General features: G+C 39.0%; 1 protein-coding gene across 13 annotated transcripts in view; it reads right to left on the bottom strand.

The window, feature by feature from the left end:
- The window catches only part of ARHGAP19 (Rho GTPase activating protein 19), a 59,675-nt gene that overhangs the window by 14,751 nt on the left and 26,008 nt on the right, over window positions 1–18,916 (bottom strand). For 10 of the 13 annotated variants that reach the window (XM_008531830.2, XM_070609271.1, XM_070609247.1 and 7 more), the window contains 7 exons: window positions 17,948–18,213; window positions 16,985–17,065; window positions 15,280–15,489; window positions 12,853–13,079; window positions 10,580–10,666; window positions 2,324–2,389; window positions 611–802 (listed from right to left, as the gene is read on the bottom strand). In XM_008531830.2, coding sequence (XP_008530052.2) covers window positions 611–802; window positions 2,324–2,389; window positions 10,580–10,666; window positions 12,853–13,079; window positions 15,280–15,489; window positions 16,985–17,065; window positions 17,948–18,213 — 1,129 coding nt within the window. The remainder of the gene's footprint in view (window positions 1–610; window positions 803–2,323; window positions 2,390–10,579; window positions 10,667–12,852; window positions 13,080–15,279; window positions 15,490–16,984; window positions 17,066–17,947; window positions 18,214–18,916) is intronic. The other 3 variants (XM_070609304.1, XM_070609311.1, XM_070609293.1) reach the window with 1 other exon arrangement.

The raw sequence follows: 18,916 nt of genomic DNA, 5'->3' as shown, positions 1-18,916 counted from the left end.
TTTGGTGCCCTTTCTTCCTTTGGGAAGAAAGGCCCTGGGCCATGGTCCTCAGATTTCAGCTCAGAATAAACTCACCCAAATTTTCATTTACAGATTGGTTATGGATTATTTTCGTCAACAGTTTCTAACTGCAAACAACTCACTAAGAGCTACCACTTTTGCTCTGCTATGCCAGTCACTTTACAGAGATTACCTCTAATCTTTACAACCATGAGACATGGCATTACAACCTTACAAACAAGAAAATCGAAATTCAAAAAGATTAAGTTATTTCCCAAGAAAATCTGAAGAGTTTAAACTTTGGAGCAATATATTGTACCTGCTGGTTCTCTCAGCAAACTTGGTACATGGCCAAATTAGAGAAACTAACCACACCTGGGTCCTTCCGTTTAACCCTAGAAACGCAAGAGCCCCCACTCCTTTCTCTAGCAGAACAGAGGTACAGAGAGCGCCACAAGGTTCCAGAGACAAATCTCCTTTCCTGGCTGAGCCAAAGCTTGGGCCAATAAGAGCCAAAAAGCAAATAAGATTCTTAACAATATTCTAGAGTGAGTCTACAACCACAATCACATTCCTAAAGCCCTGTCACTGTTCCCCTGCCTTCGAGCACCTGTCTGATAAGCTGTTTCTTCTTTGCTGACTCCGGCATATTGTGAACATGTTGGAACAGCTCTCTCAGTGCCTCTTCCGTACGCTGCTGAGTTTCCTCCTGATGAGAGCAGAAATCTACCTGGTTTCGTTTCTGAAATTTTGCCAGTTGGAAGGACTTAGAATGACAGGAAGCTGTTAGATCAAGATCATCCTAGAGAAAATTTAAAAGAAAAATGAATTAATATATCCTGCCAGCTTTGCTTTCAGATTCCCACAACCCTGGAACAAAAAGGGGAGATGGAGTGGGGAACATGGTATATTCTTATACCCAGGAACAAGAAAAATCTAAATACTATTATCAGATAAAGAAAAACCTGTAATTATAGTGTTTTGGGGTGTAGGGTTTTTTTGGTAAGGAAGATTGGCCCTGAGCTAACATCTGTTACCCATCTTCCTCTTTTATTTATTTATTTTTTTGGCTTGAGGAAGATTGTCGCTAAGTTAACATCTGTGCCAATCTTCCTCTATTTTGTATGTGGGATGCCACCACAGCATGGCTTGATGAGCAGCATGTAGGTCTGCCCCTGGGATCCAAACTCACAAACCCCAGGCCACCAAAGCAGAGCATGTGAACTTAACCACTACACCACCAGGACAGCCCCTATAGACTATCTTAATAGCCCATTCCTATGACCTACCCAGAGAGCCTAAATTCATTCAGAATATCGCCATCAAAAGTTATATTCATAGAAAAGTCCAGTTTTCAAAGCATCTTTTAATCGCAAGTAATTCTCATTGCTATTCTGTGAAGGAAGCAGGGGAAGCAGCATTCCTATTTGATTGAAGAATTGAAGTTAAGCTACAGGTTTAAGTTGTCTCCATACTAAAGCGGCAGACCCATCTTGGAGCCCAAGCGCACTGGCTCTTGGCTGGTGCTCTTTCCCACCCTCAGCAACATGATATGACAACTACACGGCAGTGGTAGAACAAAAACAACTCTCTAAGAAAACCCACACTCCAGTTAAACTAGGTGAAATCAAACACTGTTTTCATGGTCACACCAAATATTTGCTGAATGAGAGGTAGAAAGAAACAGGAGCAAGAAAAACAGCATAAGATGAAAGCTTAAGTTTATTTCTAACCAAGACAGACTAAATAAAAATCATCAAAAAGTGCTGGTGAAGTTTTTTAAACTTCTCACTTTTAAAGCTCAATAATCATATGTAACCTTGCTATAAACATCACACATTTGCTTTCTAAGCGCATGTGATCTCAAGTCTTTTAGCTACTTGATAGAGTGTTACCTTACTACTGAACCTGAAATGAGAATGTATTACATAAAATTGTTCTCTTATTACTGTAAGATACTTAATACATCTGCTATTTACAGATTGTTTGTTTATATCATACGTGCTAAGAATGCATATGGGCTTTATGAAAAACCTATCAACACACACTCTGGGCCATCACTCCTATGCAAAGGATACCATCCACCAGTGGAGCACTTCTGAAAGCAGGCATGGAGACTGTGTGTAGGGGCATTTTTATTTCAACATATCACTTTCTTCTCAGTCTTTTTCCTTATCTCAAAATGACTAGATAATTTGAACTATAATATTAAAAACATTTTATTTTCCATGGCTTTACTTTGATTTCACACGTTGTTTTAAAACTCCACCAATCTTAATTAACTCTCTTCTTGTTTGGGCTAAGAGCGATTTCCTATTCTTACCTTTGATGCTTGAGTTCTGGATCCCAAATAGTGCAATCTGGCACATTCACGAATGTAAACAGGAGCCTGGGCAAGATATAAAAGAAAGCCAAGACCAAATAGTTAGTAGGATCTCAAATTCTTTCAAGACACAAGGACAGTGGTTCTCAAAATGACGTGACTGGCAGATTACTTTGGAAAAACAAAAGATCCTCAAAATTCCCTATCCCATAGCTTCCACCAAAAAGATACTCAGCAAATCTGATGGAAAAACTGTGAGATGACTACTGTGGCTGTTGCTGTTTTAAGATTCAAATAAGACATGTATATACTTAAATGAGCCAGACACAAAAATACAGATATTTGTAGTAATGTTTACATTTGACAAAAACCACCCCCAAAATTCTTACAAATTACAAGTGGTCCCCAAGTTACATTTTAGAATCATTGTATAGAAAATACCATTTAGAATTACTATGGGCTAACAATAGACAGGAAGAATTTAACTTACTGATATATTGTCAAGAAACCTGTGACAAGTACCCTGACACAGTCCCGCTAGAAGTGTGAAATAATACAACCACTATGGAAGAGAATTTGGCAACATCTAAGAAAATTACATTTGCATTTACTCTTTAACCCAGAAATCTCACTTCTGGGGATCCATCCTAAAGACATAACTCCAGAAATACAAAACACACCTGGATCAGATTAATTAAAAGGTTGGACACAACCTGAATGTCTATCAATCGGGGATGGGTTGAATGAATTTTTATACATCCATACAGTGCAGAACTAGGCAGTCATTAAAAACCAAAGAAGAGGGATCGGGCCAGTGGTGCAGTGGTTAAGTTTGCACACTCCGCATTGGTGGCCTGGGGTTCATGGGTTTGAATCCCGGGCACAGACCCACACAGTGCCCATCAAGCAATGCTGCAGCAACATCCCACATATAAAGTGGAGGAAGACTGACATAGATGTTCGCTCAGGGCTAATCTTCCTCACAAAAAAAAAAAAAAAAAAAGGAAGGGAAAGAGGGAGGGAGGGAAGAAACACTTTATGAACTGACATGGAGTAATTTCCAGATCTACTGTTGAGTGAGAAAAGTTACAAAACAGTATATAAAGTACTTGTGTAAGAAAGAAGAAGAAATAAGAATATACACACATTTATTTGTTTTTACAAAAATAAACACTAAGAAAATAAACCAGAAAATAATGAAAATGGTTAGAGAAGAACTGAGATTTCTCTAAGTACACCTTTTTTGTGTGGTTTTGACTTTTCAACCATTTAAATACACTACAGATTCAAACAGTAAAATTAAATCCAAAAGGAAAAAAGGGCAAACTCTAAAACTGAACACAAACAGAAAAAAAAGAACATATCTGTATATCAAATTGAGAATAAAAGCACAGAGGAAGGAATTATTTCACCTAACTTTTGAAAACTATTCTGACTCTACATCCTTAGCGAGGTATAGTCAAGGGAAAAGGACCTAAAGGGAAGTCTTCACCTCCCATCAGCAGTTTGTACAGGTTTACTGTGAGTAGTAACAGCCGTATTATTTCGAAACCAATTTATGTATATTGTAGGATAAAGCAAACAACATATATAAATGCTACGAAAATCTGGAAATTGCAATGTGAGGAAAAAAGAGATACAAATATGAAGAAGAAAAAGCTCTGTAATGTTAAATCTAAACTGGAAATAATGGACTGACGATTTCTTGTTAAAAAGTTTTAATCTACTTCCTCGCTCTCAAAGAGCCTACACACCATGACACTCCAGAAACAATGCGTATACCTAGAGTTAAAAAACCAAGGCTGCCTGGAGAAAATAACTGATCCCAGGTCCAGGGCAGAGGAAGAACAGAGGGAGGTGAGGACCTTTTACGCCAGAAAGGAAACACCCAAAGACTAATGGAGTCCTGTCAAAAAGTCACAGCAGGAACCAGCTGGCAAGGGCAATCACTGGCCAAATCTGGGAGAACATGAACATCAAAACTAATAACTGAAACTAACTAACACTGTGAATAACTAAAAATCCATGAGTCTATAGAAATACTCAAAAAAAAAAGGAGAATGAGACAGAGAAACGGAAAGCTCTTCTCCAACACAGAACATCAGCTAATAAAGATTACAGAACAGGATCAGAAAACCACTATTTTGTAATACTCAGTGTAGTCACAGATTCCAGCAGGATTATCAACGGATGTTAAAACCATTATATTAGGCAATCCCCCTGCAGGTTCCTTACTAATTGCAAAGGGAAAACTGTGCCTTTATAATTGAGACTCGGCAGTTAGCAAAATTAGCGCAACTAGGAATGAGACAATGTGGCGTTCTGTGCCTCCTGATGCGATGCATTATGATATACACAAACCCGAAGTATCTTTGCCCAAACTGCTTAACATGAATCTAATCAAGCCTCTAGACCCAACTTCCAGTTCACAGGAACCACATAAAAGGAGAGAGAGGAACAAGTTAAATGACCTTGAAAAAACAATAAGATAAATCTAGAATGTGGAATATTCTACAACACAATTGGCTTGAACACTTCAACAAATCAATGACATGAAGTAAAAGCAGAATGAGTGTTCCAGGTTAAAACCAGCATAATAATCAAAAGCAATACATAAAATTCAATTAGCTTATTTTTTTTTAAAAAAGCAGCTATGAAATACATTCTTAGGACAATTGGAGAAATTCAAATATGTATTGAATATTAGCAGATAGGAAATTCTTACTAATTTTCTTAGATGTGATAATGCTATTGTGACTATTTGGACAATATTCTTATTCTTATGAGATTCATGCTTAAGTATTTAGGGTGAAGTATCATGATGTCTGCAATTTACTGTCAACAGTTCAACCAAAAATAAAGTATGAATACAGAGAGAGACAAAGCTGAACATCTGCTGAATCTAAGAGTTCTATGAGTATTCAGTGTTTCACTCAACTTTTCTCTATATTTGAAAATTTTCATAATAAAGTTTTTAAAAAAGAGTCTCATGGCAAAGACATTATATCTATAGTTTAATTTTTAACTTGAAAACCTATAAAGTAGAGCTTAAGACTCTACTACTTACTCTACTTTAAGAAAATTCCTTCAAACAAGAACATGACAGAACCCATGCCACCTATTCTATAAATTAAAAAAAAACAGCTCTGCCCCAAAAAGATACTATAGCTGAAGGGATACCCAGCAAGGGAGCCAGTAGCATATTGGTTTAAATGAAAATTTGAGGGTCTTAAGCATTATACAATTCATAGGGAAACAACAAAAAGACTTCCCAGATACAGTGGGAAGTGGCCTTAACTGTATATATAAGTCCCTAGGATAAGATGTTTTGCAGCGAGATAAAACCAGACTTGGTCAGAGAGTACCGAACACAACTACAACTAGTTAAGAGGAATTCTAGAAAAAATGGAAGAGCAGGGAAAAAAAACACAAAGAACACAGAATGAGGCAATACAGGATGAGGATTAAGGAGGTGAAAATTCCACCCAAAGAAGCCTGAGAATAAGAAGACACAACAAAGCACAAGAACAAACAAATCTGAGGTTTGGGGCTGGTCTCATGGCCTAGTGGTTAAGTTCAGCACACTCCTCTTTGGCGGCCCAGGTTCAGTTCCCAGGAGTGTACCAACACCCTCGTTAGTGGCCATGTTGTGGCAGTGACCCACATACAAAATAAAGGGAGACTGGCAACAGATGTTAGCTCAGGGCAAATCTTCTTCAGGGAAAAAAAAAAATCTGGGGTAAAACAGGACCCCAGAATAACTGAGAGAGCACATTGAGCAATCAAGCATTCTTCATCCAGGGGAAAAGCTCACGGAAGAACCTAATCAGCCAGTGTGGGTGAAGCAGGTGCCCACACAGACAACAGTTCTGACCCAAATCCAAAGAGAAGAGACCTGAGACCAAAATAAATCTCCAAAACATTCTTTCTCTCCTTTAGAGATCAAGAGAGACTCAAAGAGTGCTCACACTAGCCTGGACACACAGATAAAGTAGCAACAAGAATTAAACCCCAAGCTGAAGGAGGGATCTGTAGAAGAGAAAGGAAAAGCAAAAACAGAATGTTTGAAAGAGTCTAATTATTAGAACTCGTACCCAGCTAAATTACATCTAGGAGACTGAACTCGTTTCCTCTCTAAGGTCTGTACAATCAGTGCTCTCAAAACCCTCCACAGTCAAATGTCATCTTACACGGTAAAAGGACTTTGCTGGTGTGATTAAGTTAAGGACCTTGCAATGGGGAGATTATGGTAGGTTATCCCATTGAGTCCAATATAATCACAGGGGTCCTTAGAAGAGACCCTTTCCCAGCTGTGATCAGACAGAAATGTGACTACGGAAGAAGAGTCAGACAGACACAACACTAACGTACTTGAAGATGGAGGAAGGAGGCCAGGAGCCAAGGAATATGGGAAACCTCCAGAAGCTGGAAAAGCAAGTAAACAGATTCTCTCCTAGAACATTCAGAAAGGAATGCAGCCCTGCCAACATCTTGATTTTAGCCCAGTGAGACTCATGTTAGACTTCTACAGCATCGTTCAGATAATAAATTTGTGTTAAGTCACTTAAAAAAAAATCCTTCACAGTGAAGTACATTTCATTGTATACTTGCACTGTGTACACACGACAATGGCAAGGGAGAAAGGGCTCAGCTCTCACAGAAACTTTGAGGTGCAGGGAGATCTCTGAGATCCCCCTCTCTTTTAACTTGAGGGTGGTGGCTATGAACAGTTAGCCCCATATCAACAGCAAGAGGAGAACTCAAAGGAAGGAGAGAGCTCTTAGGAACTGCACCTAGAAACCCGCCATTTTGATTCACAACTCCTACAGGTAAACGCCTTACTCTCCATACTCACCACTCCTCTCTACTTAGCTCCCATAAATCCATACTTGCTTTGGAACCAGTTCTTCCCCAAAACAGGAAGTATACAAAGAACTGGTTTGAAAGATATTTGTTCATCACCAAAACCCTTCTTTCTCCTGTTGCCCTTTGTCTACTGCTCTAATTCACCTGTCTAGATATTGACCTCTTTTGACCACATCTTTGGCCTGGGCACCCAAACCCATGACACATCCCTGACCCTTTGTTTTCCAGCCTACTAAGCCAAAAACCATGAAATGAAAATTTCTAATTTCTGGACTCTGGAGCACTTACCACCCTGTGGTGGATAAATCCTAGGGTGGCCTCCATGTTCACACCCTAAGTAATCCCCTCTTCTTAAGTGTGGGTGGGACTTGTGACTTGCTTCTAACCAATAGAATACTAGTGACTGAATGTCATTCTTGTGATGATTAGGTTGCACTATATGGCCAAGGTGGTGGGATGGCACAACCATGATTAGATTATGATTTACATATATACATATTATACATATATGTATGTATATATAATATACATATTATACATATTATTATACACACACATATATATATATGGCTTCATCTTCATCTTGTTAGCACACACTAGAGAATCAAGATGCTCCGATGCAAGAGCAGAGACAAATTGAGGGAAAAACTGTTAAATAAAAAAGAACCACAACTAGCTGGAGCAACTAGGCAAGAAAAAGAAATAAAAAACATCCAAATTGGAAAGGAAGAAGTAAAATTATCTCTGTTTGTAGATGATATGATCTTATATGCAAAAAGCCCTAAAGATTTCACAGAAAAATTGTTAGAACTGATAAATTCAGCAAAGTAGCAGGATACAACGTCAACAGACAAAATCAGTTGTAATTCTATACAATAACAATCCAAAAAGAAAATTAAGACAACAATGCCACTTACAATAGCATCAAAAAAGATAAAATACTTAGGAACTAACTGTGAAAAGTGAAAGACTTGTACAATGACAACTACAAAACAGTGCTGAAAGAAATTAAAGAAGACCTAAATAAATGGAAAGACATCCCATGTGCATGGATTGGAAGACTTACTATTGCTAAGATGTCAATACTACCCAAAGTAATCTACAGATTCAGTGTAATCTCCTATCAAAATCCCAACAACAGCTTTTGAAGAAATAGAAGAATCCATCCTAAAATTCATACGGAATCTCAAGAAAGCCACAAACAGCCAAACAATCCTAAAAAAGAAGAACAAAGCTGGGGGCCTCACATTTCCTGATTTCAAAACTTACTACAAACCTACAGTAACGAAAACAGTGTGGCACTGCCTAAAGACAAACATAGACCAATGGAAGAGAATAGAGTCCAGAAAGCAACCCTCACAAATATGGCCAAATGATTTTTGACAAGGGTGCCAAGACTATACAATGGGGAAATGACAGTCTTTTCAACAAATGGTGCTGGTTAAACTGGATATCCACATGCAAAAGAATTAAGTTAGACGCTTACCTAACACCATATACAAAGATTAACTCAAAATGGATTCATGACCTAAATGTAAGACATAAAACTCTCAGAAGAAAGCATAGGGCAAAATCTTCACATCTGATTTGGCAATGATTTCTTGCATATGACACCAAAGGCACAGGCACCAAAAGAAAAAAATAGATAAATGAGACTTCAGGAAAATTTTAAAATTTTCTGCATCAAGACACTATCAATAGAGTAAAAAGGCAACCCACAGAATGGGAGGAAATATTTGCAGATCATATATTTGATAAGGGATTAATATTCAGAGAATATGTAAAGAACTCCTACAACTCAACAACTAAAAAACAACAACCCAAAGAAGATATGCAAATAGGCAGAAAGCACATGAAATGATGTTCAACATCACTAATCATTAGGAAAATGCAAATCAAAACTATAATGAGATACCACCTTACACCAATTAGCATAGGTATTATCAAAAAAAACCCTCAAAAACACAATAACAAGTGCCGGCAAGGATGTGAAGAAATAGGAAGCCTTGTGCACTTTTGGTGGGAACGTAAGATGGTACAGTGACTGTGGAAAACAGTATGGCAGTTCCTCAGAAAATTAAAAATAGAACTACCATAGGATCCAGCACTTCCACTTCTGGGTATATATGCAAAAGAACTTAAGGAGAGTCTCGAAGACATATTTGTAGACCCATGTTCATAGTAGCATTATTCACAAGAGCTAAAATGTGAAAGCAACTCAAGTGTCCTTGACAGACGAACAGATAAGCAAAAAGTGGTATACACATAGAATGGAATATCACTTCGCATTAAAAAGGAAGGAAATTCTGACACATGCTACAACATGGATGAACCTTGAAAACATTATGCTAAGTGAAATAAGCTAATCACAAAAAGACAAATTCTTTATGACTCCGTTTCTATAAGGTACTTTAGAGTAGTCAAAAATCAGAGACAGAAAGCAGAATGGTGGTTTGCCAGGGCCAAGGGGGAAGGGGGGATGGGGAGCTATTGTTTAATGGGTGTAGTTTCAATTTTGCGAAATGAAAAGAGTTTGGAGATGGATGATGGTGATTGTTGCTCACCAACACGAATGTAATTTATGTTACTGAACACTTAAAAATGGTTAAGATGGTAAATTTTGTCATGTGTCACCACAATAAAAAAAAGGAACCAGAACTGGATGGTCTTAAAAATTCTCAGCCTTTTCAAATGGCAAAAGATGCTAAAATGAAGAAATTCAAGATCAGGAAAGTGCACTCTAAAGAAAAGGACAAGGCTATGACTGTGTAACCTTTTGCTAAAATCTTAGAAATATCAAAAGGTCAGAATACTCAGGCATTCCAAGCGCCCTTTCAAGAGAGTAACAGTGTGCCTCACAGACCCGCTCAGTCAAAGCAGAGGGCCTCTAGGAAGCATACAGGCATTGTCCCTCAGTCTTCTCAGTAAGAGACCAAGGTAGAGAAGGTTTTATCCCCCAGAAGATTTGTATGTGTGGCTATTGTCTTTTCAAACTAATGGAGTAAAACTCACAGAAGACCCACAAAGTTCTTGAGAAAATTATGTTGGCAGAAACACTATTAATTTGGACTAAAAGGGACAAAGAGTACAAAATAAACAAGGCTGTCAGACCCTCAAAATTCCACTGGCAGGAAGCAGGCAGGATAAAACTACTCAGCTGCCAACATATGCTGCCTTTCATGAAAAAGCAGGGTGACTCAGGGTAGAGCCCTACTCCACCTTCCTATTCCTCCCCACCTTGCTTGTTCCTTCTGGGTAGTGCCACTGTCCAACTGGTTTCCAGTCCCAGTCAGGGCCTTTCCTATCTGGGCATCTTTAAAGCCCTGCTGAGGATCCCACTTGCGCCAGCCTCTCTGTCCAGTTATCACCCAAACCCCATCCGTTACTTACCTTAAACAGTTTCTGGGAGTGTTTAATCATAAAAGCCATCCCATTGTTTAACTTTGTGATATTCTCTTGAAGGTCATTTGCAGTGACCTATTCAGAGGAAAAGAAACCAAAAAGGGGGAATTAAGAGGTAGGAAGCAGAAGGCAAATACTTCATTGATTTACCAATAAGCTTATTTTTTCAAATGTATGATAGTTTCTATCCCTAAGAAAGGTGACTCTAATCCAATGTTTAATTCTGGAAAGGCTTTTTGGTTCCACAGGTTTCCACTGGATATGATATAATCTAGCAAGAACCATGCATCCCTGAACTGACCAGGAAATCTCTGAGAACCAATCTCTATTTCCTAATTCTGCTCGTGAGCTAGACATGCACACAGAGTTGCTCAAGAAGATCTAGTTTGGGAAAAGGGGCAGGAAGAACACAATCTGTACCAACCACCAAGGACACTGCCTCTTGAGAGAAACTAGAGCTTCTCCAAAGACAAGAGAGAACTGACACTACTAACTCATACCAGAGGTGACATCTCTTTCTTTTTTTTTTTGTTTTCTGTTTGTTTGTTTGTTTGTTTTTTAAAGATTTTATTTTTTTCCTTTTTCTCCTCAAAGCCCCCCGGTACATAGTTGTATATTCTTCATTGTGGGTCCTTCTAGTTGTGGCATGTGGGACGCTGCCTCAGTGTGGTTTGATGAGCAGTGCCACATCCACACCCAGGATTCGAACCAACGAAACACTGGGCCACCTGCAGCGGAGCGCGTGAACTTAACCACTCGGCCACGGGGCCAGCCCCTGTTTGTTTGTTTTTGAGGAAGATTAGCCCTGAGCTAACTACTGCCAATCCTCCTCTTTTTGCTGAGGAAGACTGGCTCTGAGCTAACATCCATGCCCATCTTCCTCCACTTTAAACATGGGACACCTACCACAGCATGGCTTTTGCCAAGCAGTGCCATGTCCGCACCCGGGATCCGAACCACCAAACCCCGGGCCACCGAGAAGCCGAACGTGCGCACTTAACCGCTGCACCACCGGGCCGACCCCTGACACCTCTTTCTTAAAAACACAGTCAAGGTCATTGATTCCTTTCTCTTGTTCCTCCTGCCTCTTCAGCATCTCTACTAACCCACAGCCCTCAACCTCAACACATACCCATTACCTAATGTTCATTTTTACCAAGACCTCTGAAATACTTCCCTTTACAGGCACACACTACTCTCCCCTTTTTCAGTCTCAGTCACTTGGTTCTAAACTTCTTTCTTTATGAGGCTTAATCCTCTTAATATGGACAGATGTAGCTGTGTCCTTTGCTTCTCACGCCACCCTCCACCCTCCACCCTCCACCCACCTTTCTCTAGGCAGAGGCTCTTCCTGGCCCAGACTGTTATATATTTTTTCACTCATTATTTGTGAGGTAAAATGTTCCAAAAAACCTCTCTCCTTTACCTTCCTTTTCTCATTTCCTGTACTCCCCAAAATCTTTTATAAGTCACCATATCCTATCTATTTCTGTTATCTTCCCAACAACCTTGTCAAGTAAGTGGGAAAGGTCCTATTATGCCCAGTTCACAGAGGAGGAGCCTAAGCATAGAAAGGGTAAAGGACACAGGTAACAGCTGGTCTGCAGCTTCCAAATGAGGTATCCTGACTCCCAATTCCATCATACAGTAAATCTATATCATGGATGAACAGGAATATGAAGCTATGTGCCTCCAAGTCAAGAATTAGTTCAAAAGACTTTAGATAATTTACTTCTCATGTAAGTTACTGAGAAGGCCATGGTTTCAGTAATAAGCTTTATCCAAGGAGAGAATATCTAGAGGAAATAGAAAAGTTAGGACAAGGCAGGATTGCTCTATGTGTCATCTTATCTAAAAGCTTAGTGACATTATCCTATAAGATCATACAGCTCTAGTTTAAATTTATACCATGCAATCTTCAGAAATCAATTTGATTTCCCAAGAAGGCTTTCGTGTTAAGAAAGAATTCACAGTGATGAGCCAAAATGAGTATCCTAGTTTATTTAGTAGCTATAATTTTCCACTGAGAGTTTCCACTAACAAATTGCCATTCCGGTTTATCAGAGATTGATTTCTAAGTGAGGTTAACAGGAATGGGCCCCCTTAGGTTTGATGACTCTTAAATGAACTAATAACGTAAGTTTCTAACCTTGTAAAGCTGACGACTAGACCTTGGACTCTTGATAACCTCACCAAGGGCCATAGGATGCAGCCCAGCCCAAGAAAACCACACAGTCCTTGCTCTTCCCTTCAACACTCACATTTTTTGGCCACAGGACGTGGGGAGCAAACATAAGGGCAAGGTTATAGGCAGACATCTTATTCTTGTCTTGTTTCTTTGCTGTCTGGTACAGGAGATCAAGCAGTAACTTCAGCAAGTTACGATTGGGCGGAGGGAGGATGAGGAAGAGCAACTGAAGAGCCTCAATTTGCCGCTCCTTATCTGGTACATTGGTCTTGTTTCCTTTATCATCAAACTGCATCAAATCTTGAGGACCAAAGAGATGATTGAAAAGGAGAAAGAAAATACAAGCAAGAAAAGTCAATACTCCTACTATTATCCTCCCCGCAACTCTCATCAAAGACAGGAAAAGAAAGAATCAGGCATAAACAGAGATTAAAGCAAAATACAATAACAAAATAATGCCAATATGATTCAATAATAAAAAGATAAAAACTCCAGTCAAAAATGGGCAAAAGACTTGAATAAACATTTTTCCAAAGAAGATATACAAATGGCCAATAAGCATTTGTATACTCAGTATCGTTAGCTATAAGAGAAACGTAAATCACAATCACGAGATACTACCTCATAATCACTAGTATGAGCTAATCAAAAAGACTGACAGTAACCAGTGTTGGCAAGAATGCTGAGAAAATTAAACCCTCCTACACTGCTGGTGGGGATGTGAAAATGGCGCAACCACTTTGGAAAACAGTTTGGCAGTTCCTCAAAAAGTTAAAACATAGAGCTATATGAGCCAGCAATTCCACTTCTAGGTACATATCCAAGAGAAATGAAAACATGTCCACACATATCTTTAATAACGCCACACCCTTCACTTTTCCTCACCCAGGTATTTTATTGCTAAAAGAAATATGAGAGTGAGTTATGCCCTGATAACAGGATGATCCAGGCAGCTCCTTGTGGAGTCAGAATCCTTGTTTCTCCCCTAACAGGCTACACAGGTTGCCAATAAAAACAGTCCTGTGAATAATCAAAATTTCAAAAGACACTGATGACCATTTGGATATAATTCATACAGACCTGAACACGATTACAGTGTGTTTTTAGCTGTTTAACTTCAATAATAATTCCCGTTTAGGGAAGGCAAGTAATATTTCTAGAAACTGCTCCCTGTTAATATGAAATTGAAAACAAAAATCCCTTCCAGTTATCAGCAAGGCCTATCAAATGCTACAGCTGTGCCACACCTCAATATGACCTCAAAGAACAGTGACTCACAGGGTGGAGGAGGGGAGGATTTCAAATACTGTACTCAATTGTCTCAACAGGAAAGCAAGCAGCACAGGCACCCTTCACGTTAACCCTTCTAAAAAGAACTTATCAATATCTTCCATATATTTTTCAAACATCCAACAACCTTATTTCTCGCTAAAATAATTATAGAGTTATATAACATTCTGGTACTATTTACTCATTTGTATCATCTAGATTGTTAGTGAAAGTACTAAAAAATAATCCAATCTTATTAAATTTCAGAAATTCAAAACTAGGGGTTTTTTTAAGTAGTAAAAATTATTTAAAAGAAAAAACCTTATTCTTATTTTTCTTAAAATTAGAAGCAAGAGGAAAATGCTCAAGGGCAGAAAACTAAGTAAATGCAGTACAGATTTTGATGCTGTGTGCACTTAGAGCCTAGAGCAGCGTAACAGCTGTGCAATTTAAGAATGAATTCCCTACCACACAGGCATAAAGGAGAATGAGAAACTATTTATGAGCTGAAAATGGAACATTCTCCAGGATACATTAAGTGAAAAAGGCAAACCACAGAACCATGTATATAATACCCTACCATTACATAAAAAGAGACAGAAGGAATATACGTAAGTGTTTGTAAGTGTATAAAATTCTCTGGAAGGATACATTAGAAATCAATAGCATTGGTTGCCTCTGGGAAGAAAAACTGAGTGCTGGGAAACAGGGGTGGGAGAGAGGCTTTCACTGTATACTCTTTTGACCCTTTTGAATTTTGATCCATACAAATGTATTGCCTATTTAGAAAACGAATAAAATTATTTTTAAAAAAACAAATATCCAAGAATAGACATGATCTCAACTGAGGCATAATAATACTTAGCAAAAGCCCCAAATCAAGGCAAATGTACCAAACCCGTAACCATCTCACGTATGTGAATCAATCCAGTGAAAAGCATACACTTATTGAGCAACTAAAATGTTCAAAGCACACGCTAGGTTCCATCAGGAATACAAAAATAAATAAAACCCAGACTTTAGCTTCAAAGAAGCCTACTCAGCAAGAAAAGTATTTGATTAAATCAAACTTAAGAGGCCAATACTTATGAGTACCCAGAGAGCCCAGAAATATCACGTCTTAACCAATATTAGCAGAAGTATTGTGGTGGGTTACAAACAACAGAAAATTCCAAATGACTTTACTAAGTTGACAGAAATGTATTTCCATCTTTTAACCTCCTATACTCACCAGCAATCTTGAGGTGTGCATGAAAATGTTTATGCGTCAGCAGGGGCTCAGGTAACTCTCCTAGAAACATCTTCAGCAAGGTGGCAACATCATTTGAGTGAAACTCCCCTGATTCCAAGTCAATATCAGTTCCATTATTGAGAGCATCCCTTAAAATCTGCTGTCGGACACTATTCCCTGGTACTCTAAACAAACCCTCCACTCGCAAGTCTGTTTAGCATGGAAGAAAAACAGAGGACATGCAAAAAAGAGAAATTATCATTAAAATAAGTCTCTAGAAGACTACTTTACACTTGAAAGATCCTTTACAAAGACCCTGAAGGAGGTTTTTGCCTTTTCTCCCAGAGTAGGTTAGAACCTGCTGACCCCTGAGGAGACAAATCTGAACAACCCTGAGCACCTGCAGATCTCCCAAACTAAGAGATGGTCCACCCAGGGCTCGTTCACCTCCTGAGCCACATCTGGAGACTGGATCTAATCTAAACAATGGTTAGAATGAGCTAGAAAAACAAGTTGGAAGAAAAGTCCAATCTCCCTGAAGACTCCTTCCCTTTGGTCATCCCAGCCTTTGTACGGCGGGGGCTGAGTTCCTCTCTGGAGGTTTGTTGCTCCTGTACACGGTGTCCCAGCCCAAAATGAATCTAGAGTCTCCGCATTGCCCCAGGAATTAGACCTCTAACCTGTCAGATCACCTTTCAGTCTAAGAGATTCCCAGAAGCTTAGGGTCATCCCAAGTAAACTTCCCTCCCAACTAGGTCCTAAGCTAATCTAAGGGGATAAAAAAGATGGGACATATAGTTTTGGTTTGATCTGGAAGAAGCGTGAGAGTTCATGTTTTCAGCTTAGGTGCATATTTATCTTTGTATAGCCCCTTAGGGAATCCAAGTTCAAATGCCTACAGGGCCAGACAGCTAACAGTAAATGAATGAATGGGAACCATAACAAACTGAAGAGCGCATACCTGTGCTCCAGTGGACCATGTCCAAGTAGCGACCAGGCTCAAGGATGCTAAATCTTCCTATGATCCAGAGAAACTGAAAACCTGGACTTTCCCCATTTTAAAACACTGATAGCTAATTTTATTTTTAATTTAATCCTTTGCCAACTAAACAAAACATGACTGTAGATGACTTAAGCCTTTAAGCTGTCAGTTTGCAACTTCCGCTCTAGCTCCTAGCATAATGTCCCACACAGACTAAGCCATAAATAAGTGTTAGCATTGAATTTATCAAGGCATTACATAAAGCCACACGTTTCTCATACACTCAGCTGTGCCAAGCACTTAGAGCAATGACATAACCAGAATGACTACTAAACAATGAAACAGGAATTAAGTGAAGAGTGTATTTTAATCATAGAATTCTAAAGATGAAAAGTATCTCTGGTGATAAATTACTCTCCCTTGAGTAAATGTTAGGATTCTTTAGGGACAATGTACTTTTCCAGAAGAAATGTCTCTCTGAGTCAAGGGAAAACATGATTTCACAGACACTATCTAACGTATATACATCTTTGAGAGTATAAAACAAACTAATACATGAGATAAAATTTAAAAGGACACATATTTAGAAACACGCTACCTGAAATTATCACTGATTAGTGTCTTTGTTGATGGTTATTGGCGCCTACCAACTCAAGGATGTTAGCTCTCAAAAGAAAACTGACATTCATTAACAAAGAACGACAACAATTCGAGTAGTCTTACTTTTGTGCAGATATTCAATCAGCTGGTATATCTGGGCAATGCCTTCCTCCGTCAGGGGGGATCCAAATACTACTCCTTTTTCTAAAAAAAAAACCATACGATAGGACAGGGCTATATTTTCCACAAATAATTCAAAATCAGCATACTGGACACCCTCACGCATCCTATGTTACAGGTCAGCACATGTTTTCACGGAGTCAGTAAACAAAAACCTCAGAGCTGGAAGCATACCAGGAAATGCAATCAGAACAACTCGCAATCAACTCTCTGCAAGGTTATTATTAGACTGTAGGTTCCTTGAAGGCAAAGATCATCTTATTTAAGTCTAATATCTAGAATGTTCATATTTTATTTAGAAACAATCAAAAACCAGAACTTGGAGACACGACTGTGAAAGCATGACAGATTATCCACTAGAGTTGGTACACGGTCTGATCTGTTACAACGTTTAAACTTTTTTGCTACCTTAATGATTTCCCTATATTTAATAAAATAAAACTGTACCTCTTTAATATCTTAGCAGCACTGCTACAATTTATTTTCTGGGAAGGCTTTCTTTGGGTGATTCATAGGTATCTGCCTTATCAAAGCATGCCATGGAATGAAAATATTTGAAAACTACTGCAATAAAAAATGTTTAAACTTTCTTTATTGTACTCTCCAGCTGTGAAACTTTGTTTTTTTTAATACTATTTTAGTACAGTATTAATAGGGCATAAAAATCAAGGTGTCCCTGACAACCACCTAAACTAATGATGTCATCTCTCAGGGATTGATATCTTTGCTTTAATTTATCTGACTATTTTTATAATTTTTACTAGTATTACTTAAGGTTTTACTACTTAAGAAAATGACAAAAAATGCTTTCAGGTAATAGCAACTCCTCAGTGAACGTGCAGACGTTAAGAGTGAAGCCCAGGCAGCAGCTGGGACCTGCCCGCCCTTCACAGACACAACTCCTACCCTTCCGTTTGTGAGACATTAGAGACCGGAAGAATCCTGACGCTGGGCCAGCCCCTCCAGGCAACTTAAGGTCCACTTCTCCCATCAGCTGAGCCAGCTCAGTTCCAGGTAAGTCAATGAGCCTTGTGATATTGCTGACCACCAACTCGGTGAAGACCTCCGGCTTCTCATGTCGGAGTTTCTCCACAAAAAAGTCAGGATTGAAGATAATGGGCTGACCTCGAAGGGAAGAGTCATTGCAGATAACAAAATTGCAGATGGCATCACTGAAAAAAATGGAACAGAAGAATCTTTAGGGGACCATTTTTGTATGTGTTTCTCATACTCTTTCAACCATACAATTATCCAGTCTTTCTGTGGGTTAATCTATATGTTGGCCTTTTGAAAAACCTAATCCCTAATCTGCTAACTGCACAAAAGAAGATAATTTGGGCTTGTTGCTGTTTAAGTTAGACCAACCTAATACTCAGGAATTTAGTTTAAAGACAAGACACCAAACAGGCTCTATGATTTGACCTGAACTTGCCTCTTCATTTCAGGCATACACTACAGGAAGATATAGATCCTTACAGCCTCCCAAGTCGAACAGTATATTAGACTTGGTAGCCACCTGGACCACACTTCCTTATTGAAACAGTCAAGCTCTGAATCATTACTGTTAAAAACTTGTAAGACATCAGACCCGCAGCTGTTCCCCCTGTGTTACCAGCAGTGGGTAATCATTGGGTTAAGGCCTTCTTGAGAACACAACCAGTATTACACAGTACTGCCCATGCAGTGAGCCACTGCTGACAACACCACATTCAGGCCAGTCTCAAATGCCACAGAAACCATGTGACAGTAAGCATCAAACTATTTAGGAGCTAAAACTATATCTAAATAGCGTAATCGACATTTTGAAGACATTACTCTACCCACAGGGTTCCTTTCCCTAACGCAGGCAGGTGTCTCCTTCCAATGAGGCCCGTT

Source organism: Equus przewalskii, chromosome 1, assembly GCF_037783145.1.
Source record: "Equus przewalskii isolate Varuska chromosome 1, EquPr2, whole genome shotgun sequence".
In the NCBI taxonomy this organism is placed as follows: domain Eukaryota; kingdom Metazoa; phylum Chordata; class Mammalia; order Perissodactyla; family Equidae; genus Equus; species Equus przewalskii.
This window is presented reverse-complemented; position numbering and strand designations above follow the sequence as displayed.